The sequence below is a fragment of the Amphiprion ocellaris genome, chromosome 12 (assembly GCF_022539595.1).
Source record: "Amphiprion ocellaris isolate individual 3 ecotype Okinawa chromosome 12, ASM2253959v1, whole genome shotgun sequence".
Taxonomy (NCBI): Eukaryota; Metazoa; Chordata; class Actinopteri; family Pomacentridae; genus Amphiprion; species Amphiprion ocellaris.
In genome coordinates, this window is record NC_072777.1 from 5400552 (window position 1) to 5424989 (window position 24438).

At 39.3% G+C, this 24438-nt stretch overlaps 2 protein-coding genes across 9 annotated transcripts; one reads left to right on the forward strand and one right to left on the reverse strand.

Moving 5' to 3' along the window:
* The first annotated feature begins 228 nt into the window (after positions 1-228).
* On the forward strand, positions 229-6007 carry nme6 (NME/NM23 nucleoside diphosphate kinase 6). 2 transcript variants are annotated; one of them, XM_023297005.3, is made up of 7 exons: positions 229-472; positions 715-810; positions 1814-1916; positions 2169-2208; positions 3886-4046; positions 4879-5045; positions 5778-6007. In XM_023297005.3, the coding sequence occupies exons 2-6, from the start codon at positions 718-720 to the stop codon at positions 5022-5024; spliced, it is 543 nt and encodes a 180-aa protein (XP_023152773.2). In that variant the 5' UTR covers positions 229-472; positions 715-717; the 3' UTR covers positions 5025-5045; positions 5778-6007. The 2 variants fall into 2 exon arrangements, with proteins under 2 accessions (XP_023152773.2, XP_023152772.2); XM_023297004.3 differs by having other exon boundaries at positions 4879-6007.
* On the reverse strand, positions 5183-14935 carry baalcb (BAALC binder of MAP3K1 and KLF4 b). Of its 7 annotated transcripts, none has more exons than XM_055016258.1 (7): positions 14688-14933; positions 13043-13138; positions 12683-12960; positions 11465-11667; positions 11078-11294; positions 7517-7716; positions 5183-5954 (listed from the first exon to the last, which is right to left on the reverse strand). In XM_055016258.1, exons 5-7 carry the CDS (start codon positions 11256-11258, stop codon positions 5790-5792), a joined length of 546 nt encoding a protein of 181 aa, XP_054872233.1. In that variant the 5' UTR covers positions 11259-11294; positions 11465-11667; positions 12683-12960; positions 13043-13138; positions 14688-14933; the 3' UTR covers positions 5183-5789. The 7 variants fall into 7 exon arrangements, with proteins under 7 accessions (XP_054872233.1, XP_054872232.1, XP_054872236.1 ...); XM_055016257.1 differs by lacking the exon at positions 12683-12960 and adding an exon at positions 13418-13503; XM_055016261.1 differs by lacking the exon at positions 12683-12960 and having other exon boundaries at positions 11078-11289; positions 14688-14935.
* Between the last annotated feature and the right edge of the window lie 9503 nt (positions 14936-24438).

Below are 24438 nucleotides of genomic sequence, written 5' to 3' on the forward strand. Positions count from 1 at the left end.
ATAAATAAAAAAAAAATTAAAAAATAGGTACACATGTACTGGTGTAAAATGTTAGTAAATGTGTAAATACACTACTTAAATTTCCTTAAATATCTGCTTTTACCATTATTATTATTATTATTATTATTATTATTATTATTATTATTATTATTTATTCTTTTCTTTCTTTCTATTTTCACTCTGGGGGGAACTGATGTTCTGGTTCGGTTCCTGGGGACCGTTTTTACAGACGGACCGACTGGGGCGAGAAGTCATTCAGCTAAAATATTATATTTTCACCTTGTTGTTTCTTTATTTCTTACATAGTTTGTAGTAAGTTAACAGTTCTGAGGTAATATTGAATTTACACGTTACATTAGTAGAGAATAAATTAGAACCGACTGATAAAATAGTAAAATAACGTTTTTGCTGCTGTTATGGCGGCGGTTGTGTTTCTAACTGACTAGTATTTTGGAAACCAGCCACGATACAGGTCAGTATTATTAACTACTATCACTACTGACTATAGAGAATATTATATCAGGTTGGGAAAAGTTTATGTTCAGGAACATTAGCTGCATTTTACGATCCAAATGCTACGTTAGCGAACGGGCTAGCATCTTTGTTGTTTATGCTCTTTATCCTGCCGTGTTTTAACTGCATTCTTTGTTTTTTTAGTGCAGTTTTAAACGTTTTAACTCACTGCTGACGGTGTGTTGTGTGTCCGTCCTGCAGACAATGTTACTGACAGCTGGCCGCCTGTCCAAAGTGCTGCAGCTCACCCTGGCGGTCATCAAACCAGATGCTGTGGCTCATCCTCTCATGATGGAGGTCAGCTGCTCTCACTGCTGCTAATGTCTTCTGCCTATTTTAGAAATCATCCTGCCAACTAAAGCAGTGTCACCTCTGGCTTTTACTGTAAAACAGACTTGCACAATATTGGAAATGACACTGGGATGTAGTATATAGTATTCTGACATGCTCTACCGTCTCTTATTTAACGGTAAAGAAGCTCTTTTTGCTGTCTCGATAGATCCACCGGCCCCAAGGCTTCAAAGTCATGAAAACTGTGTCAATCGTAAAATATTCCATTAGTGGAAAAGGCCCCATTTCGCTTCTCATAATGTGAACCAGTTTATGTCTGTTGTAATCCTAAATAATAAAGCACAGAAAAAAAAAGATCTTTATCAGAATATTTGGCTGTTGCACGTCAGAATGGAGAAATGCTACCTGTAAATCTGCACACATCTGTCCTTATCGTTTATTTTATTGCAGCAGTGGCTCTCGATCTTTTTCGTCTGTTTTACCCACTCAGGCCAATCACATGGACCCAAGAACCTCTTCATTAACACCTCTCATGTTCAACTAGATCAATTTGTGTTACGTTAAATTAGATTAGGATCTTAAATCACAGTAATTATATAAGTTTGGATCGTGTTAAAATATGTTTTTGTATAGTTGAACTGTAAATGTTTAGGGCAGTTTGCTTTGAGCTATTTATTCATGAGTTTAGGCTATATATTCTTATATTAATCCATTCATTTCAGCTTTCTAACCATCATCTATACATCTAACAAATATTTTTAACTGTTAATACACCCGGTTAGCTTAAAGTTTGCCACACTTTAAGGCAGCTATTTTAGTTATTAATATTAATTTTCATGCATTCTGTCGGTCTCTACTGTGTTCTTTTACTTTTCTTTAATTAAATTGTAATTTCTTTGTTGAGCTTAGCTTTCCATGTATTACTTCTGACTACTGCAGAAGTTGGAAATCACTGATTTGCAGTCTGGCATGAATCCAACAAACTGTGTTGTGTTTTTTTTCCTTTCAGGCTCTTCACCAGAGAATCCTGGACAACAAGTTTGTGGTTGTTAGATGCAAAGATCTGGTGTGGAGAAAACAAGACTCCGAGAGGTTTTATGCTGAACATTCAGGTGTGAACACGACTCAAGACGAGTTTAGATCTTCTACTGTAGTATCTCCGTGTGGCTGAAAAAATGAGTCAGCGGCTTATTTTAGCCGACGCATCGTGCAGTCAAGTGAATCATTCTTTATTGTGCTGCTCAAGCACCCACACACTGAGAGGAAAAAAACTATTTTCTGTCAATAAGAAGCATAATTGAAGATTATTTTCTATGTATTATAGTGAAAAATTGTTAACATGTTCACCTCTTTTTCATTCTCAGGGCGATTCTTCTATCAAAGACTTGTTGAATTCATGTCAAGGTAAACCTGCGTGCTAACACCACAAACCATGACACTGTTGGTTGCTTGCACGCTGCTGTTTGTTGTGTTCTGCATGATCACTCTGAAATGGAGAAATTTCCAGACTACATAACCCACTGGGCTGACATAAAAAAGGCTGATGCAGCTCTTATTTCATGCTCAGCAAGTCCTCAGTAAATAATTTTCTGAAACTTTGCAAGAGGAGTTTCAATTATCAGTCATGTTTAGCACAACATCCCCGGAGCAATTGTCTGAAAATTGCCATGTAGCCTGCTCACAATAGCTCCTCATGCGGCGAGCCCACCACTGAATTGGAAAAGGTGTTTGTAATTACGTTGTCATTTTTCTCCGGTCACAGCAGTGAATTGGCAGTTGCTACGGCAACCTTTCTCCGGCTGCCGCTATTGTCATCGGGAAGCGTCTTTGCCATGTCGGCCGGTCGAGCTTGAAGCAGCTCCAGTTGGCATTATTTCGCTGAAACTAATAAACTGATAGTTGTGTTGGCTGGATGTGCATCCGTGGTTGAGCTCTTTCCTCAGGAGACCCTGCAGGGAAAAGAGTAGATTTGTATGAAAAGTCAGTTTGTGGCTTTATATCCAGAAAACCTCAAGTGTCACTGCAATGCACACTTCTACAGCCACTTTAGCCTCCATGGGTTGATGTTAAGAGAAGATAAGCCTTTATTACTCCCACAGTGAGGAAATGTACAGTATTACAGCAGCAAAGATAGTGCAAACATTTAGGAAATACAGTACAAAATAAAAAAGTATCCAAAATAAACTAAGTTATACACAAAAATTTGGAAGCTAGATCAAATTTGTACAAAAAAAGATGATCATGATATAAAGCATGGTGGTAGCAGCATCATGATGTGAAACACGGTGGTGGTGGCAGCATCATGATGTGAAGCATGGTGGTGGCAGCATCATGATGTGAAGCATGGTGGTGGCAGCATCATGAAGTGAAACTGTGATGACAGCATCATGATGTGAAACACGGTGATGACAGCATCATGATGTGAAGCACGGTGGTGGCAGCATCATGATGTGAAACACGGTGGTGGCAGCATCATGATGTGAAGCACGGTGGTGGCAGCATCATGATGTGAAGCACGGTGGTGGCAGCATCATGATGTGAAGCACGGTGGTGGCAGCATCATGATGTGAAGCACGGTGGTGGCAGCATCATGATGTGAAGCACGGTGGTGGCAGCATCATGATGTGAAGCACGGTGGTGGCAGCATCATGATGTGAAGCACGGTGGTGGTGGTAGCATCATGATGTGAAGCACGGTGGTGGCAGCATCATGACGTGAAGCACGGTGGTGGCAGCATCATGACGTGAAGCACGGTGGTGGCAGCATCATGATGTGAAGCATGGTGGTGGCAGCATCATGATGTAATTGTTATGTTCATTCTTAAAGACTAAAACCTCTTTGCAGTACCATAAATGCAGTATGAAGATTTGTCAGTGCTAGCTGGGAGCAGAGCATTTACAATTTACCATTTTGGTTGTCTTTTTTTTAGCAGAATGTGAAACTTCATTCAGCAGACACTTTTATTTATTATATATATAGATGAATATAACTAACTGGACACCTCAGTTAGTTACTGAGCTATCCAGCTGCATTTAACTATGATTCATGACTGCTCAAACTTCCACTGAATTTTTCCCACAGTGGTCCGATGCGAGCGTACATTTTAGCCAGGGAGGATGCCATACGGCACTGGAGAGAACTGATGGGACCCACCAAGGTGTTCAGAGCCAGATACACCTCTCCCGAGTCCATCAGGGCCCAGTTTGGGCTCACAGACACGAGAAATACAACTCATGGATCAGGTAGGAAAAGTTGGCTTGACGAAAACTAAAACCTCTGTCAGAGATAACAGGTGTGAAGCCAGGTGGTGGCAGTCAAAAGTTTAGGCTCACCCAAACAATTTCATGTTTTCCATAAAAACTCACACTTTTATTCATGTGCTAACATAACTGCACAAGAGTTTTCTAATCATCAATTAGCCTTTCAACACCATTAGCTAACACAATGTAGCATTAGAACACAGGAGTGATGGTTGCTGGAAATGTTCCTCTGTACCTCTATGGAGATATTCCATTAAAAATCAGCCTAGACTGTATTTCTGATTAATGTTATCTTTATTGGGAAAAAACAGCTTTTCTTTCAAAAATAAGGACATGTGACCCCAAACTTTTGAACAATAAACTAAATTTAGAGAAAAGCCAATAAAAGACAATTTAGTTTCACTTTAGTGGATAAAAACTGCAAATTTTGATATTAATTTGGACTCACTGACTTACTTAGACTTTAGCTGGTTGCAGAATTAGAGCTAATAATTCAAAGTAAACACAGAAAAGCAAGTAAAAGACAGTTTAGTGTCACTTTAGTGGATAAAAACTGCATTTTTGCAAAATATTGTCACATATATTATGTTTGATTGTGGAAAAACTTTTCTTTCATTTAGACAAAGTTATCATCATGCAATTGCATTTGCTCTGATCATTCATGTTTTCATTAAACTTTTATTATTTATTTTTAAAAGTCTGATTATACAAAAATTGCATTTACCTTGCAGGCCTTGTACTGCCCCACTGTCGACTGTATTTTAGTGTACTTTTTGAAATCATAGTATTTCAAATGTGTGACTCTTTTCTGCAGATTCGGTGGAGTCGGCTAAAAGAGAAATCGGCTTCTTCTTCCCAGATTTCAGTGTGGATGAGTGGATGGAGAAAGAAGAGCCTTCGTTCAGATCGGGACGGATGCATTACGACCATCAGAACCAGATTCACACACTTTCCAGTTGACCTTCAGCTCTGTTCTTCACCGTGAGCTCAAAGACATTAAGCATAAAGACTCAATCCTCGACTCACCTGAAAACCAAAAGCTCGCTGTTTGAAGTGCCACTGTGTTCGTACTGTATGAAAACAGATTGTCCTCGAAGTCGTTCAAAACAAGGACCACACATGTTTAGTCTGATTTATTGTCATTAGAAAACACAATCCACCTGATTAAAAAAGTGAACACTGTATTGTACAAAACAACACGATGCAGTGAGACAGTTTTCACCAACTCCTGTCCAGGCTTCACTGTAAATAGTGCAATCATCACCAGTTTCCTGAGCCAAACACACAGCAGCGACTACATGTTGTGTTTCAAAGCCAAATAACAAAGCTATGAAATATTCATAATATTCAGCAGTGTGAGATAATACTCTGGCAACGGATTTACACATGTATTTACCCTCAGAAGCATCTTAATGTTGATTCAGATGATTTTTTTCATGTGATACTGTGTCTACTGTATAATGTCATTTTGTTTGGATTTTCTCCGACCAAACTAATGTTTTAAATGTCTCCAATGTGTCAAACTACAGTGGAAATACACATTATACAGTTTAAAATACTACACAGTCTAGTTACACATGATCCCCGTTTTTCCGTCTAACTCCTGTATCGTTCTTGTGCTTCACTCAGCTGTCGGACCTTAAAGCTTTCTGCACAAAAGCATGTTTAGTTGTTCTTATTTCACAGTCATATCTATTTTTTGGCTTCTTCCAGTCTCTCCTGCACTCAAGTGTTTTGCGTGGCCGCCTGTTTGAGAGCCTCCACGGGTTTCATGACCTCGTAGGTGGTGAGGGACTTCTTCACCTTCCCGTTCTTGTCCACCTGGTGGATGCTCTGCGTCACCGTGATGGTCACCTGCTTGGTCGACATGCGATTGTCCTGCCATTTGGTCTGTGGGTGGAGGAGAATTAAAGATTGGACAATAAAATGGCAAAGCACTGACACTATGGTGAAGTTTGTTCTAAGTGCAGACTGTGAAAAAGGAGATGTTGCTCTAAAAATGTTGTTATTTTTTTTTTTTTTTCCACCAAGAGGACAAGGCCTCAATGTTCAGTTTAACCCTTGTGTTGTCTTAGTGCACGGGTGTCAAACTCATTTTAGTTCAGGGGCCACATGTAGCCCAATTTGTTCTCAAGTGACCAGTAAAATCACAGCATAATAACCTTTAAATTAAAAAAGCACTCACAGAGCGCAGTACTCCACCAAGGCTGTTCATTCCCCCATATGGTATTGTCAGAAATGCAGCTTTTTTTTTTTTTAAGAAATGCAGCTTTTTTTTAAAAAATTAGTTATCAATCAGAAATCACTGCAACATAGAATGTGTCCATTTAACATAGATGTACCCACAAACAAAATAACCTTGCGCTGAGCACAGGTGTGTATTATGCATGTTTACATTATGTACAGATACAGAATCACGTGACCTAAATATGGAGCGGGCAGCGGGAATTGATGGGACTCGGAAACACACCCAGGATGCAGAATTAGAGCTAATAATTCAAACGAAATACAGAGAAAAGCCAATAAAAGACAGTTTAGTGTCACTTTAGTGGATAAAAATCGCAATTTTTGGTGTAAGTAGATGAATTTAGACTCATTTACTTATTTATACTTCAGTTAGTTGCAAAATTGGAGGTGGTAATAAAAACAAAAAAGCTGAGAAAAGACAGTTTAGTCCCACTTTAGTGCAAAAAAAATGCATTTTTTGTTATTAATAGATGAATTTGGACTCTTTTACTTACTTATACTTCAGCTGGTTGCAGAATTAGAGATACCTTGGCAAAATTAGTGAAATATTCTCACATTATATTATATTTGATCATGAAAAAACTTTGGTTTCATTTAGGCAAAGTTATTTATCATCACACAGTTGTATTTGTTCTGATCATTCATGCTTTCCTTAAAGAATGGTAGATATTTTACAAACTCTGCCAGGGAAGGTAAACTCTGTATACACTCTACACACTATTTCCATGACTGCATGGTTCCAAGACTGAAAGTAATTGAGATTTTTAGGTTGTAAACATTATTTCTGATGAGATGGGTTGACATAATGGTGGTCAATTTAATATTGTCTGTAATTTAAACTCAAATGTATGCATTAGTTGATTAAAAACTACATTAAGTCCAGGAAATTTAATGAAATTGGGTTGATAACTTAATTTTTCTTCTTCTTCTGGAGTTCAGGATTTTGTCCCCTGTCCATATCTTAATATGTTTGGAATATTTTAAACAGTAAAGGCCAGTAAATAAAAGCACCTTTGATTGTAGAAGATGAGCCAATTCTGCTCTCTCAGTTTAGTTTGTTGGTTGAACATAATTTCATTAGAAGTTGCAAGCTGTTGTGTTTATTTGTTGAGTCCAAACATTACTATTTACTCAGTAAGGGAACTCAAAAGAAAAGGCAGGAAGGTAAGCAGAAGCATGACAAGAAAAGGTGACAAGTTACTTACAATCTCCTCGGTGTGTAGAACACTGCGGCGCTGCACCGTGGTGCCGGATGAAGGTAGCACTGACTCCTGCTGAGGAGAGGCCAGTATAGCAGGAGGGCTGCTGGGCTTCACGTCGTTCAGGCTGGCTTCAGATACAGCTGAGCAGACCTTCAGGTAAGCCTGAGCAGGAGGAGGGATGCCGTCTTCAAAGAAATCTGGAACTGGAACAGAGCAAAGGCTCAGCTTTGTCCTCTTGAATGAACAAAAGCTCTTTCTTATTTCTGTTCTGAACAAACAGCACATGGCCAATCTGGTCTGAAGCGAAGAAATTTAGTAGGGAACCTGAGGTATTATCTCAGTATAGTCCAATCAGCGGAAACCAACGTTTTGCACAAGGGAAAGCAGATGCTGTATTTCGAAAATGGGCATTAAAAGGTTAGAAAAAATGACAGACAAAATTTCTTCAGCTTAGAAGCTTTATTTCAGTCTAACTTAGAAAAAATATGTCTAAAAATAGCCTAAGTCAGGGGGCTACATCAGAACTATATTGTCTGTTAGTGTTCAGTTCACCTGAGACTTTGGATGAAAAACATAAAGATCTAAAAATGGACATAACATCAGAGGTCTGGGAGCTGACTTGCACCAAAGCCTGCACCCAATCAATCTCTACCCGATTTAAATTATTACAATACAAATGGTTAATGAGAACAAACACTCACTGACCACTTTATTAGGTACACCTTGCTAGTCAAAGGTTGGACCCCCTCTTGCCTTCAGACTACCTGAGTATTGTTGCTAAACATGTCCATCCCTTTATGACCACAGTGGATCATCTTCTGATGCTACTTCCAGCAGGATAATGCTCCATGTCACAAAGCTCAAATCATCTCCAACTAGTTTCCTGAACATGACAATGAGTTCACTGTACTCCAATGACCTCCACAGTCACCAGACCTCAATCCAGTAGAACCTTTAGGATGTGGTGGAACGGGAGACTGGCATCATGGATGTTCAGCCAATAAATCTGCAGCAACTGTGATGCTATCATGTCAATATGGAGCAGAATCTCTGAGGAATGTTTCCAACACCTTGTTGAAAGTATGACACCAAGAATTAAGGCAGTTCTGAAGGAAAAAGGGAGGCCAACCTGTTACTAGCAAGATGTACCTAATAAAGTGGCCAGTGAGTGTATGTTAACAGGGCGGAATCTCACTTCACAAAATTAAGACTTTTTAATGAATCTCTTATGTAGATACATGCATGTTACATTAATGTGGAACAACTATTTAATAAAATCTTTGTGATTGCCAGCTACTGATTAATTTGTCCAATTCTAGACCTGTTTTATGTCTTCATGGTGCAGCTTAACCCAATTTGTGTTCACAATTACATCAAGGCTTCTCTGCCTGCATTCACAAACAGCTGTATCTGTTGCCATGAGAGCCGAGTCCTTTTGATGCAGCCTCAGCCTGTTATGCCTCATTCAACTCCCCGTGGCTTCAAAGAAAACGCACCCATGATTCAATACAAAACACAAATTGACAAACAACAACAGAAGATGCACCAAGAAGATCCATCTGACCTGTAAGTAGCAGCACAGGTTAGTAACTGGAGGCACAAAGGTTTCTGAAGCTGATGCTTTGTTACGTTATTCTTGGCCATGAGCTATAGCATTACAGCATCAGAACAGTTTTTCACCTTTATTTCAGTTTTGCTCACTCAAAAAGGATTCTTCTTTAACGCCACATTAAAATAACCTTTTAAAATGTGTGGATTATGTTACTACAAGAGGATTTCTCCTAAAGGGAAAAGCTAATAGTATAATGCATATAGATGTCACCCCCCGCTTTGATGTCACGACTGAAAAGGTCACAGCGAGTCCATTTCATTGCTCACAGCAGAATGGCTCTGAGCCTGAACTCAACTAGTCTGTGAATTAAATCATATTATATACCAGTTTAAAGCAGTTCCGATACATCAAAAACACAGGTATTTTCAGCAAGTGTTCTACTGGTGATCGACATCAGGCTGCAACAGCTGAAGTGAAATTTTGTTATAGACATTGAAGGTCGCATATGATGAAAATCCATTTTCATTGTGTTTTGTGTGTCTTTAAAACTTCGGGAAATTAAACAAAAGCTGTGACAATGAATGTCAGGACATTTACTCCTGACATATACTCACACCCAGCTGGATAGCCTCTTAGCTTGACAAGTCAGTGAATATATTTTTTACATTTACATGTTAAAACTTAAACAACAACAGCTGTAAAGCTAAAACTTTGCTACATCCTGCCTCCTCACTGCCTGCTGCAGTGATTCAGAATGAGCAGCTGCCTTATTATGCACTTGATTTATTCACTTTCGAGATGCTTCTGTTAATTCTAAAATGTTTCAGCCACAAACAAGGCTGCAAGATTGAACATAAGAGTCTTCATGCACTTCCAGCATCTGAAGAACGGAAGACCCAGAGGATTGCATTTGCTTTCCATCCATCCATCCATCCATCCATCCATCTGCAAGATTGAACACAAAAGTCTTCATGCACTTCCAGCATCTGAAGAACGGAAGACCCAGTGGATTGCTTTTTGTTTCCCATCTATCCATCAATCTATTATCCATCCATCCATCCATCCGTCCATCCATCCGCAAGAGAGAACACAAGAGTCTTCATGCACTTACAGCATCTGAAGAACTGAAGACTTTCCATCCATCCATCCATCATCCATCCATCCATTCATCCATCCATCTTTCTATCCATCAATCCATCCATCCATTCATCCATCCATCTTTTTATCATCAATCCATCCATCCATCCATCCATCTTTCTATCCATCCATCATCCATCCATCTTTCTATTCATCAATCCATCCATCCACACAAACATCTGCAAGGGTGAACATAAGAATCTTCAGCATCTGAAGAACTGAGGACCCATTGAATTGCTTTTTTGCTTTGCTTCTGCTCTCTGTGCTCACATATATGGCATTTTAAAAAAAGCTGTTCTCATTGAGACATTATTTTGAATCCATCGTCAGACAATTGAACAACAATGGAAGTATGAAACAGAGACTGAAACACAGCCAGTGCAGACCACCAGTTAACCAGTGCTCACTTCACAAACTGAAACTCAGTAAAACACTGATTTCATAACTGTGAGATTGACAAACTCACCAGACAAGAGTTAATTCTATGTCAAACGATACCTCAGAGAGAAAGCTACAAGCTATTTTGCTTTATGCCATCAATCACAGATGCAGAAAGAGTCTTCTTCCTGAATGGGGCGTGGCCAGCAGCAGCTAGTGGCACTGAAACCAGTCATGTTATGGTGAAATGAACCATTTTTGTTAGATTGTGAGTTGAAAAATTAAAAGACCCACGTGAGACTTTCATTTATCTGCTGAAAGAATCACAACATGGGACCTTAAAAAGAGAACAACTAAAACATGTCATTGTGCAGTGGGATCCCAATTAGCTACTGATTCATCCAGCTGTAAATGATTTATTAAAGCCTGTTTCTTTGGGAGATTAATTTAGCGCTCAGCCACCCATCCACTCAAACATAATTCATGACTCATCTCACCAGGGCTGATCGTTTTCTCAGAAGCATAGCCGGCCTCGGAGTTCTCGGAGGGGATGCTCTGGATAGACGACAGGGGGATATCGGTGTCTGTGCTCGTCAGCCATGTCGACTCCGTCTCTTTAGTCCAGCTCTCCAGGTATCGAGGCTCCAGAGCATCAGTCCTGCTCCCTCCACAGCCCATAGCTCTGCCTCTGGGCGCCTTCACTTCCCAACTTTTCTTCAAACCAGACAAAAAAATAACCCAAAATGTCATTAGAAATATGTAAGTGAAAAGCTGTACAGTATGCTATCCGATAGGAATGTTACTTCCTCTTCTGAACACTGAGAAATTAAATCCGGATACGCTGATTTTAAGCTTAAATCTAGATCTAGATAGATAATACTTACAGCACAGCACACAGCTGTGGGAGAAACTCAGGGCTCTCATAATGCTAGTCTGCTGCGTCCTCCAAAGAAAGAGGTTTCGTCTCTGTGGACTCAGTTTATGTTTTTCCAGGAGCATTTAAAGGCAGCATCTTCTGAGGGTCAATGAGGTCAGGAGGAATATATTGTGCAGGAGCTGGTCAATCATCGAAACATCATCAGGTCACCTTAAATGAAAAGCCAAAGGGATAATAGAAGAGTGATTTGTGTCGTTTTCAATCGTTTCATTAGACAGACTGTAGCTCAAATCTATCTATCCATCCATCCATCCATCCATCCATCCATCCATCTCGCAGCTGGGATGCAAAAAGAACAAAACAACAGTCAAACAAAGGGGGAAAAACAGTCCCATAAAAATACAGAAATTTTCAAGAATTTAAATACATTTTCCAGCCTTAATTTTACACAAGATTATGTGTATTTTTTAAGTGTTTTTAATTAATGAAGAATAGTTTTTGTTACGTTTCCCAAGCGGGACCCCAGGAAAATACCCAGAACCCCAAACTTTATTAAAGTATCAAAAGGAAAACCGTAACAAAACAAAGAACCCCAACACAAATAAACCAAACAAAAGGTCACAAAATGGGTTGGGAAAGGTGATAGAGGTAGATTGCCTCTATCCCCCACTAAGCCAGCCAAAATGGCTGGAAGAATTATAATAAACAAAACCAAACAAAAAGGAGGGGAGGGTGAAATAAATGTGCTTAGGGTATAAACACAATTCAAAGGGGCTTTATTTCTCACAAAAGAGCTATTTGACACCCGCTCTCAAACGAACAGAGAAATATGATGTGGAGTTCTCTGAAGTCGGAGCCCATCTGAACAGCTCAAGAGTCTGTCTTTTAAAGGAGTGTCACCAATCAGTCCAGCAGGTGCGTCGGATGCAGCAGCTGTAGCCACTCAGCCTAATCAACAAGTGTCCCAACAGTGATCACATAGACACATATGGAAAAACAGCAAAACAACACAAATTTGCAGTCACAAAGCCACAAAACAAGTTTGAAATGGCCAAAAATACAAGACACAAAACTCAAGTGAACTGATCAATGTGTTTTAAGCATTAGTTCCTTCACTGTGGTCACTCAAGAATTAAAAAGTCCCCTCACAAACATATGGCCACCAAAATTGGGCAAGACACCACACAAACTCATAACATTATAAATGTAAAAACAATTAACATACCTACTACATCTACACATGCAACTATGCTTAATACCTAGAAACATCACAGGAAAAAATGTTAACTGTAAGAAAAACAAAGCAACTTAAAGCTGTTCTGTAGCAACGGAGGTTGATCAAACCTTGAAAGTCAGTGCTACCAAATCCTACAGGTGTTTCAACTTTTTTTGATTACTTACAACCCCCTCTGTCTGCATAAAAGTAGTGGTGGAACACACCATGGCACCAAACCCTCCAGAGCATTATTATAACAGTATTGTACTGCAGAAAGTAGCATGTTGCTATAAAAAAGGTGAAGAAAAGGCAATTAACAACAGAAGACAGACAGATCATCATAACACTTAAAAATGTAGGTTTTCCTACAGAGAAATTGTGAAGAAAGTCGAGGTGTCAGTGAGTACAGTTTCCTTCACCAACAAAAAGCACTCAGAAACTGGAGGAAACTCTGACAGGAAAAGTCTGGAAGACCCAAAATCACAACAGAATCAGAAGACAAGTTTCTGAGAGTCAACGGTTTGGTAAAAGGCAGCTCATAGGACAACAGCTTCAAGCACAGCTTAATAGGGATCGTAGTAAGAAGTCTCAGTTTCAACTGTGAAGAGAAGACTTGGAGTTGCAGGTTTGACAGTTCGAGATGCAGCAAAAAAGCCTTTACTAAGACATCAGAATAAGAAAAAGATGCTTGCTTGGACCATGAAACACCACCAATGGACAACTACCACAGCATTCATGCAGTACCCTCTGGGATGTTCCTAGTTGGTCAGGGGTTCATCCTACAGTAAGATAATGACCCAAAACATCAGTCCAAGCTATGCCAGAACTACCTTAGGAAAAAAGAACCAGATGGTGAGCTTGAAAACATGGAGTGACCAGCACAGTCTCCAGACTTAAACCCCATGGAGGTGGTTTGGATGAAATGGACAGAAGAATGAAAGTAAACCAATCTAGAAATGCCACACATTTATGGGAATTTCTGCAACAGAGTTGGGAAGAACTTTCTGAAGAATATTTGATCTCCATTGTAGGAGGAATGCCACGAGTGTGTTCAACTGTTATATCTGCCAAAGGTGGCTACTTTGAGGCTATATTTGGTTTCTAAATTGATTTATTTTTTAACTTCAACTGTGAATTTGTTCTATGCTTTCATTTCAGAGTACAATGAGACATTAACATGCATAATTTCCAATTAAAAAAAATGGAAAAATTGGGGAGTTCTAAAACTTTTGACCTGTCGTGTATATAAAAATATAATTAATTAAATCATTAATTAAAAGTATCTTCACTACTGATGAAAACACATGAAATCTTTTATAAAAGATATCTCATTTAACAGTCCAGTACTTTTTTCTTGTTTCCTGCCTTTCTATTAATTGTTACCGACTGTATATGTTTTAGAAATATAACTAGAGCATTACATTTGAAATGAATTTCACCAGTTCCATCTATTACATGAAAAGGAAATGAATATGAAAATGTGGAAAACTGGTGAATGTACCGTAACAGTTTTTAATTTCCTTATTTACTGTTACAGGTTTTTAATACCGTTTTACATTAGACAACATAGTTAGATTACACAAATACACGTGTGTTTAAAATACATTCAAAAATGGTAAAATATTAATTTTAAGTGTGTCTCTTTACCAGCCACTCAATCAATCCATCCATCTGGAGACCTGCTTCATTGGGTTGCACCTTTTCAAACCAGTAAAATGCAACCAAATCGATCCCATAACGCGGTTTAATCAGGCTCAGTGTGGTTAATTGAACCGGGCTGGCCCGGGTTAAACGACTCATCAGGCCTCTATGGATCAATGCATCGTCTGCTTTACTTCTATCTCTCATCCAGATGTGCAACATCAGTGAACACCACCTACTGATATACGATATTCCTCCTCACTGTCATCAGAAAATACCTGGGATGAATCGCAATCAAAACGATCCCTGAAGATGAGCAAAGGAAGCCACGCTGTTTGGGGATGAAGAGAAAAAAAAGACGCTAAAGGCTTACGGATGATGGAGAGTCGCTGCCTCGGTTCCTCCTGCGCCTCGTCTGTCGCTCACACCGGGATCATTGTCGGTAACAGTCACACTTCCGGTCGGCAACGGACTGATCGTCTGTCCGCAGCCGCTTCATTCATCTTCCCGAACCGGATCAGAGCCGCATCTGGTCGCAAACAGCAGATATTAAAGCTTCCACGTTCCCCCCATGGAGGAGAGCAGTGGGAATTAGCTCAGCTGTTACCAGGTAAACTTCAGATAATGTGGTGATGCTGCTCCTGTGACTGACACCGTCTGACAAAAAAATAAAATAAATAAATAATTAATAATTAAAAAATTCAATAATAACACACTGCCTGATATATATATATATATGTGTGTGTATATATACATACATACATATATATATATATATATATATATATATATATATATATATATATATATATATATATATATATATATATATATATATATATATATATATATATCGTTCCATTCATCCATCTGTCCGTCCGTCTGTCATCCATCCATCCATCCATCCTTCTGTCCGTCCATCCGTCCATCTATGCATCCATCCATGCATCCATCCATCCATTCCAGACGTCTCTCTCTCTACCATCCTTTCCAGTTCTTCCTGTGGAATCCCGAGGTGTTCCCAGGCCAGATAAGATATATAACCCCTCCAGAGAGTTTGTTGTGTGTTCCTATGTTGTTGGATTCAGTACCTCCTGGTATTGCCCAAGGCAAATTTAAGACCAGACAAGGACTGAACAATATGATGGAATGAACAATAATATTTTTCAGATCTCTAAATTAAATGAACAGTATTACTGTATGTGTGAAAATCATATATACAGTAATGATATATTAATATTGTTTTTGCTGAGTTCCAAGTTTACCAGTGAACAATAACAGAGAGCATACACAAACCCAGGGACCTGAAACAAAAGCAGCCAAATGGAATTAATTATATTTTATCACATCCTCCTATGCTGTCCTACCGCAACGTCAACAAATCAGAAAAGCCCCATAAACAGGTCCAAATACTACTTGAGTACCGCCATCCTGTGGTAAAAGTCACTTCACCACAAAGCAGCTGCTCCATTCTCCAAACTGCACTTGGCTGATTGCTCGTGAAACTTCTCACTTGGCAGCCGAGTGCACATTCATCACGGCCGGTGTGATCTCCACAATGAACCGGAGGAACAATAAACAGCTTCCCTCTTTGTGCTTTATTGCAGAGGCAGCGTTTGAAAACTCCGGCTGCTTTGAAGGAGAGGTCTGCTCGCGTAAATCAAGGTCATTTATTTCTGACGCGTCCGCTGCCAATAAAAGACATTAACCAAAAAACAGAGGAAGGATGGAGCTTTGGCTGGAAGATCAATCCACTGGTTTCTGTCAGATTTAATGTGCAACAGTGTACTGCAGACGCCAATGAGAGACGGCCACTTTCAATGATTTTATGAGGCTTTTCAAATTGTCAAAAATTGACTCGATGCACAAAACACCTAAAAAATCCAGGTGCAAACTGTCAGGCCAAGAAGAAGAGTGAGTGCCTCCACCACTGAGCCATCCTCCAATGTAGAGCTGGATATCTTTCCACTGAAAAGCAAAGCAGACATTTAATCTCTGATGCTAATTACCAAAAAAACGAACTACCAATTGCCCTTAAACACACATTCAACGGTTATTTGATGCAGGTCTGACAGGGTCTGAGCTGAATCTAATCCCTGCGACTTCCTGTGTCTGGCCCTCGCCTCGTTTCCCCGTCACCCGGCTAATGAATCCTGCTTCCTGTGGACAGTCTGGTCAATATGAGGCCGGACAGCTGTGATTTGTATGTTCTGCTGCTCTGTCCTATTGCACCGCTGGTCAATAGGCCTGTCTTCCCATTACCCCTGCGATTAATGTGGCACTCTGCCAAACGCTGCACTGGACTGATTCATGGTCTGTTGCTGAACTCTGAGCAGTTTGAGCTGCAAACAAAGACGCATGTTGCTGAATTCCATTGAAAGTTTTGGTTAAATGCATGAAAAAACCTTCTTCTAACACTCGGTAAGTCTGTGATGCACTTTAAAGCAGCGGTGCCAAATTAATTTTAGTTCATTGGCCACATTCAGCCCAATTTAATCTCAAGTGACCAGTAAAATCAGAGCATAAATGTTATCTTCATTGAAAAAACATCTTTTCTTTCAAAAATAAGGACATTTCTAAGTGACTCCAAACTTTTGAGCGGTCATGTATGTATTTTTAGCAATGACATATATGCAGAAATCATAAATATAAACCATATGTCTGTTATTAACACAAAAGCACATCAATTTGACGGGTACAAACTGCATTTTTTACATGAAAGAAATGCAAAAAATTGCCATGCTACTTGTTACAAGCACATTATCAGCACAACTGTGAAAAATTTCATTCTTTTTGAGAAATAAATGCAAAAATTACAGTATTGAATGTCATACGTATTACATTAAACAACTGTGCGACAGTAGGGAAATGTTTTTTCAAGAGAAAAATTTTAAAAAATTAAGTTTTAAATAAACAGAATCAAACTGTTTTTGAGTTTGTCGATTTTTGCCATCATGGTTTGACAATTTTTCATCCTAAAATTACTTTTTTACAGTGTAATTCCACAATTTTAGGTCTAAGTGTTTACTAATTGGAGACTGATTTAGTTAGAAAGGACAGCAGACTTCAAATTTCTTGCTAAAAATGTTATAAATATATTTGATGCAAACTCCAAGAAGCTAAATGGATCATTTACACTGTTCCTTTCTGCAGTATGTCTCATCAGAATGTCAAAAAATTTATATCTACAGATTTCCTGGAATTTTCAGCCTCACTTTTACCATACAAAGAACTTATATTCAATTCTTCATCATTTATGCTACAGATAAAAAATATATTTTCCTATTCTCTTCAAATTTGTATTCAGTCTGTGCATGTTTGATCAAACTCCTTCATTTTTAACAGCTGGTCAAGGTCGATAACAGATAACATGCTCTCCATTGATTTGCAAAGTTTATTTTTTTTTGCAACAGGGAGAAGAGAACTTTTTTCTGGCAAAGTTCTCGCTTGGAACGAGGAAGTGGATGAGCCGATGTGCAGCAGCCAAGCAGCCAAATCTAAACTTTCACTGGGAATTCAACAAGGCAGCCAGCGAGTTACAGTGTTGGAAAACTAATTAGGGTTTTCTGGGACTTAGGAAGAGGAAAGCGTTGCGCCCAAATCACGAAGGGATCACTAGTTTTGCAATCAAACGAACATCCAAGCACAATAGAGAAGAATTCCATATATTTCCAAAATTTACTGCTGATTCTTGTAGTCAAAACTCTTCAATCAAAACAACTTTGACACTGAGATATCATCACGCCCGCTTGTCTGGACGCCATCAGCAAATTTGTTGATACTGGAGCAGCTTATCCAGATTGAGCTTTGCCTGGAGGTTGGGGTTCAGCAGCATCAATCACATCTCGGGGCCTTTTTCTGGCAGAGGAGCAGCTCTTCTCCTCGGACCGCAATCTCCCCCCTTCCAGTGTGGAGCGGCGCCAGAGATCTTTCCAGAGGTTGTGTTCTTTCAATCCATCACGGCCTCCGCTAACATGACACCTTTTCATTAGTGCAAAGTGCTGCAGAGGAAAAGGAGCTACTTCTGCCCTAAATAAGCACACAGGGCTGAGATAACAATCTTTACTCTGTCAATGTGGTAACGAGATGTGGACGGGTTTATTTAGCTCAAAAATATCATTTTTTTACAATAGTTTTCAGGCTCTCTTGTTCAGTCTTTTTTTAAAATTTTTTTTGCAGATAACCACTCTGTGATTCCGCCATTCTTAGAAATATTAACAAATGTGCTTGCAGCTGAATATTTCCTGTTAAAAGTCTGGTGTGCGGAGCCCTAATGGAAGCTGGGAAAGGAAACTGCACAGCACAGCATCATTAACTTTATATATATTGTCCATCTAGTTAAAGAGCTTTAATGTGGGAACCTATAAATTCATATGTTTCATCAAATCTTGATGAAACAGCCCTTCTTTTCTCATTTAATTACATAAGTAGGCCACTAAAAAAAATCTGTGCAAAAACTTGTGCAGCACGAAAAAGCCCATGTTTGACCTAAAAATGATTAACACTGGCCCCGTAACGAAGTCATTCTCCATGACTGATTTATGTAATTCCCCTTACTGTCATTTACGCTATCAGGGGAAGTGCTAAAATCGATCCTGAGCCACTCCTCTGGCCTCAATTGATATTTACGCCTTTTAAATTCTGGTGAAGGCTGGTCTGTAAATGCAGCCTTTGCACTTTATGTGCTTCATTCGTTTTATCCCGATAAACACACAACTCTAATCCTATCAGCGGCAAGGAATATTCCAGAAAGGCCACCAGTGGAGGGGCTTAAGAGGCGAGAGCGCCAAGCATTAGTATTCATGGAATTTTCTTGGGGAGAGACTCTTAGTTTTAGGGAAATTACCACGGGAGACAGATGGAGCTCAAATCTACCAGCCGCAGCTAAAACAAATATGGTTTCAGAATGTAAGGAAGTCTTAAGGGTCTTTAAGGCCAACAAGATGACAGCTGAATTAAAATTATAAAGTGGAGATAAAAGTGAAAGATCTGGACGTGTAATCCTTTATTATCTTATTGTCCATCGTTTGGCCTCTCACTGATAAATGTGGATGAGTAAGAGAGTCTGATTTCCCATTAATAAGATCCATAGCTCAAGCACTGATCCAGAAAGTGAAATAGAGGAAAGAAGTGACAGTCCAGCCGCTATCACCATATGATACTGTAATATGCAATATCTTTCTAAAAAGGCCACAGAACACGGAAATCAACAGACGTGATTATCTGGAGGCTGTGAATACTCACAGCAGCTCGGCAGCAATCTTGTCTTTAGCTGTATGGCCACAAAGCTGATAATTTAATTGGCCTAAGAATTACACTAAAACTCCTGTAGCTGGGAACGAGATCCTCGGGGAAACATGAAACTGTTCAGTAAATGTCATGTTTATCCCCATTTCACCTTTTTTTCTTAGCTCTGTTCAGGTAGAAATATGAGCCTGTGGATGGCAATAAGAGAAAGGCGAACTGGATCCACCATCAGTGGGGTTTATTTTCTGGGTGCTAAATATATCTGTTGCAAATTTATATCAGATATCTGACGCTGTCTGTAACCCAGCTGTGCAGCTACAGAGAAGCACGATGAACTTCTCTGACACTTTTTCCTCCAAAACATCAACAAGATATATCACTGTTCTCTTACAGATCATGTCTTTCCCCCAATGATATTTTTGACTGCAGTAACAGAATTGTAGGTATATTATCCTCCACGCCATAGCTGTACATACACGACCATTCAAAAGCATTTTTTTTCCCATGAAGATAACATTGAATTAATCAGAAATACAGTCTAGACGTTTATGGTAAATGACTATTCTAGCTGGAAACAGCTGATTTTTAATGGAATATCTCCATAGGGGTACAGAGGAACATTTCCAGCAACCATCACTCCTGTGTTCTAATGCTACATTGTGTTAGCTAATGGTGTTGAAAGGCTCATTGATGATTAGAAAACCCTTGTGCAGTTATGTTAGCACATGAATAAAAGTGGGAGTTTTCATGGAAAACATGGAATTGCCTGGTTGGCCCCAAATTTTTGAACGGTAGTGTATATAAATTCATCAGGTCATATACTGTATGTACATATCCATATGTAGATTCATCATGCCTGGTATATATTCATTATTGTTATGTCAATCTAATGGCCACTTTATTAGGTCCACCTTGCTAGTAAAAGGTTGGACCCCCTTTTACCTTCAGAACTGCTTTAATTCTTGGTGTCATACTTTCAACAAGGTGCTGGAAACATTCCTCAGAGGTTTTGCTCCATATTGACATGATAGCATCACACAGTTGCTGCAGATTTGTCAGCTGAACATCCATGATGCAAATCTCCCGTTCCACCACATCCCAAAGGTTCTATTGTATTGAGGTCTGGTGACTGTGGAGGTCATTGGAGTACAATGAACTGATTGTCATGTTCAGGAAACCAGTTGGAGATGATTTGAGCTTTGTGACATGGTGCATTATCCTGCTGGAAGTAGCATCAGAAGATGGTCCACTGTGGTCATTAAGGGATGGACATGGTTAGCAACAATACTCAGGTAGACTGTGGTGTTTAAACCATGATCAGTTGGTACTAAGGGGCCCAAAGTGTGTCAAGGAAATATCCCCCACACCATTACACCACCAGCAGCCTGAACCGTTGATACAAGGCAGGAGGGATCCATGCTTTCATGTTGTTTACACCAAATTCTGACCATCTGAATGTTGCAGCTGAAATGGAGACTCATCAGTCCAGGCAACGCTTTTCCAATCTTCTATTGTCCCAATTTGGTGAATCTGTGCCAATTATAGCCTCAGTTTCCTGTTCTTAGCTGACAGAAGTGACACCTGGTGTGGTCTTCTGCTGCTGTAGTCCATCTTCTTCAAGGTTGGACATGTTGTGTGTTCAGAGATGGTATTCTGCATTCCTTGGTTGTAACCAGTGGTTATTAGAGTTCCTGTTGCCTTTCTATCATCTCCAACCAGTCTGTCCATTCTCCTCTGACCTCTCACATCAACAAGGCATTTTGATCCACACAACTGCTGCTCACTGGATATTTTCTCTTTTTGGGATCATTCTCTGTAAATCCTAGAGATGGTTGTGTGTGAAAATCCCAGTAGATCAGCAGTTTGTGAAATACTCAGACCAGCCCGTCTGGCACCAACAACCATGAAACGTTCAAAGTCACTTAAATCCCCTTTCTTCCCCATTCTGATGCTCACTTTGAACTTCAGCGTTTTCACTAAACTGCATTTTAATGTATGTAGTTAACATTGGAAGTGCTCTGTCAGGTGCAAGTCTGAACATTTTAGTTTTTGATTCAACAATATTTTCAACAGATGCAACAAGCCACAACTATTCAGATACAAATGCACAGACATGAACAGAGAGATGGACAGATTACTTCAACAGGCCTTTAGAACACAAGCGTCCACCTCCAGTTGTGCAGAAAGGCTTTTTAAATGAAGGAATGCTGTCTGCAGTGAATGAGTCTTGATTTAATATTCTCTGTGTGATTAGCCGCACAGCTATTTCACAGCACAATAACATTTTTAACCTTTTTTTTTTTTTTTTTTTTTTACAGTGTAATTCTACCATTGTTTGAAAAGCACCTTAGCACTGTCAGCAGCCTTCACAAGCTAATGAGCCGGTGAGATAATTTAAGGTAATTAGTCGCTCTGTACCCTCTGACTGGTGATGACGTTCTCTCAGGGAAGCAGTGAGACCATTTATAGAATCAATGCGATTGATCAATGAGCTAATTTAGATTCCTTTTAGATTGTTTCTTTTAATCTGTAAAATGAGTGATGGATTCCTATAGTGGCTTTAATTGGAATTTAATGGTTGAAAAATAAAGGTATGCCCACGTAAAATGCAGCACACTGTTCCTATTGAGATATTTTATCAAGCTGAATTGTTTCCATAGTTGTTTTTGTTGTTGTTGTTTAATTGTTTCATAGTTGTTTTCCATAATTGTTTCCATCTTCATCATTTTTGTTTATTTGTGCACAGAACACAGAATTAATAGAGTTTAGAATACAATAAACAGAGTGAACAACCGAATTAAACTCATATTTATTTCTTCATGCTGTCGACATAAAAACTACATTTCTATTAAATTATTCAGAAACAATCACACGAGTGCACTAAAGAAGATTGCCATCCGACTCCGAGCCGTTCACTATCTGGTCCCTCTAATTAAAAGAGCGGTGTTGTTGCTAGGTTACGGTGATGATTAGATGCCGACCCAGGGGACCATCCAGCAACGCTCGTGTGCGTCAAGTCATCTCAGGCCACTGTTTATTCCCACCAGTTGTCTCCGGATGCGCACCAGCTAACCAGCAGCCTCGTACAGAATCAATACGTGCATAAATGAATCCACATTACGGGGGCAGAAGTGTGTATAACAATGAAAAGGAAGCAGGCGGAGCAGCAGATGGGACAGTTTCATACGCTGCTGATTCACTGCGATGCAAACAGCTTTGAGCCTGATGCATACTTCTCACAACTCAAACCGACAAGACATGTGAGGACAGCAAGTGAACCGAATTATGAAAACAAAGCTGTAATATTACGACCATCTCTTATGATTAACTTCTGTTGTGTTGCGGGTCAAATTGGGCTTCTGTACCCCTATGGAGATATTCCATTAAAAATCAGCCGTTTCCAGCTAGAATAGTCATTTACCACATTAACAATGTCTACACTGGATTTCTGAATAATCTGATGTTATCTTCATTGAAAAAAATGCTTTTCTTTAATAAATAACGACATTTCTAAGTGACCCCAAACTTTTTGAACAGTAGTGTAGATAAATCCTCAGAGTTTGAAAGGCATGTTATCTTTTAAAAATCTCTAAAATTACACGTTTTATAATCACTGGATTTTGGCCATGTATGACAATCCTTAAACTACTCATTTGTGTTGTCACATTTAGTCAGGAAAAATAACCAGATCTGAGCTTAAAACTGCAACATATATTCAAAATCTCGTTTTCTACGTCTCAATTAAAAGTTGCCAGAAATAAACAGTTGCTGGAAATGTTCCTCTGTACCTCTATGTAGATATCCCATTAAAAATCATCCGTGTCCAGGTAGAGTAATCATTTACCACATTAACAATGTCTAGACTGGATTTCTGATTAATTTAATGTGATATTCATTTGAAAAAAAATGCTTTTCTTTCAAAAATAAAGGACATTTGTAAGAGACCCCAAATTTTTGAACAGTTACTGTTTGGGTCAGTTTGACCCAGCAGTCAAAGTGGAGGCTAAAAGCGGTCAGAAGTATCAAATACTATTTGTTTCTTTGCAACTGTAACACACATACAGACACACAAACATACACCGGATGTTTTTGAAGATGAAGACCATCTTGGGGTCAATTCTGAGTCTGATTATTTCTGATTATGAACCAAATGAGGAAACTGCTATTCATATTCCTCCAAGCAAGACATTCACATCAAAAAATGATGAAATACAGTGGTCTTTTTCCCTCAGATATCAGAGGCTCAGAAGTCCTCATCCTAGCTGGGGTCTAGAAGTCAGCTGTGACTCAGGTGGTAGAGCGGGTCGTCCAATGATCGAAGGGTCGGCGTTTCGATTCCCGCTCTGTCCTAGTCATGTGCTGTTGTGTCCTTGGGCAAGACACTTTACCCACCTGGCCTCCAGTGCTGCTACTCACTGGAGTATGAATGCGTGTGATTGTTGGTGGTGGTCGGAGGCTGTAGGTGCAGATTGGCAGCCACGCTTCCATCAGTCTGCCCCAGGGCAGCTGTGGTACAAATGTAGTTTACCACCACCGAGTGAGAATGTGTGAGTGAATGAATAATGGATCCATTGTACGCGCTTTGAGTATGCCTTAATAGAAAATCTATATAAAACCTATATAAATCTAATCCATTATTATTATTATTAAAGGATGAATCAACAGCCTGTCTGTGGGATGCAGAGACAAGCACGACATCTCTGAAGACAAATCCTCATGACTTGTCTTGATTTTAGGTCAATTTGACCCTGAACAGAAGAGGTGTCTCATGTAAATTTATCAGCTTCAAAAGCTCCATAAAAAGAAAACATTTCAAAATTAAAAAAAAAATTAAAAATCAGTGTCATGTAAATTGTATTTTATATGTATGTCATTTC

Excerpts from the sequence above, each read along its gene's own strand:
- nme6 (XM_023297004.3), top strand. The coding sequence starts at position 718 with ATGTTACTGACAGCTGGCCGCCTGTCCAAAGTGCTGCAGCTCACCCTG. Across the intron at positions 1,917-2,168 it reads GTTTTATGCTGAACATTCAG|GGCGATTCTTCTATCAAAGA; the intron begins GTGTGAACACGA and ends TTTCATTCTCAG. Across the intron at positions 4,047-4,878 it reads AAATACAACTCATGGATCAG|ATTCGGTGGAGTCGGCTAAA; the intron begins GTAGGAAAAGTT and ends TCTTTTCTGCAG.
- baalcb (XM_055016261.1), bottom strand. The coding sequence starts at position 11,258 with ATGGGCTGTGGAGGGAGCAGGACTGATGCTCTGGAGCCTCGATACCTG. Across the intron at positions 7,717-11,077 it reads TGAGAAAACGATCAGCCCTG|TTCCAGATTTCTTTGAAGAC; the intron begins GTGAGATGAGTC and ends GCTCTGTTCCAG. Across the intron at positions 5,955-7,516 it reads TTCTACACACCGAGGAGATT|ACCAAATGGCAGGACAATCG; the intron begins GTAAGTAACTTG and ends CTCCACCCACAG.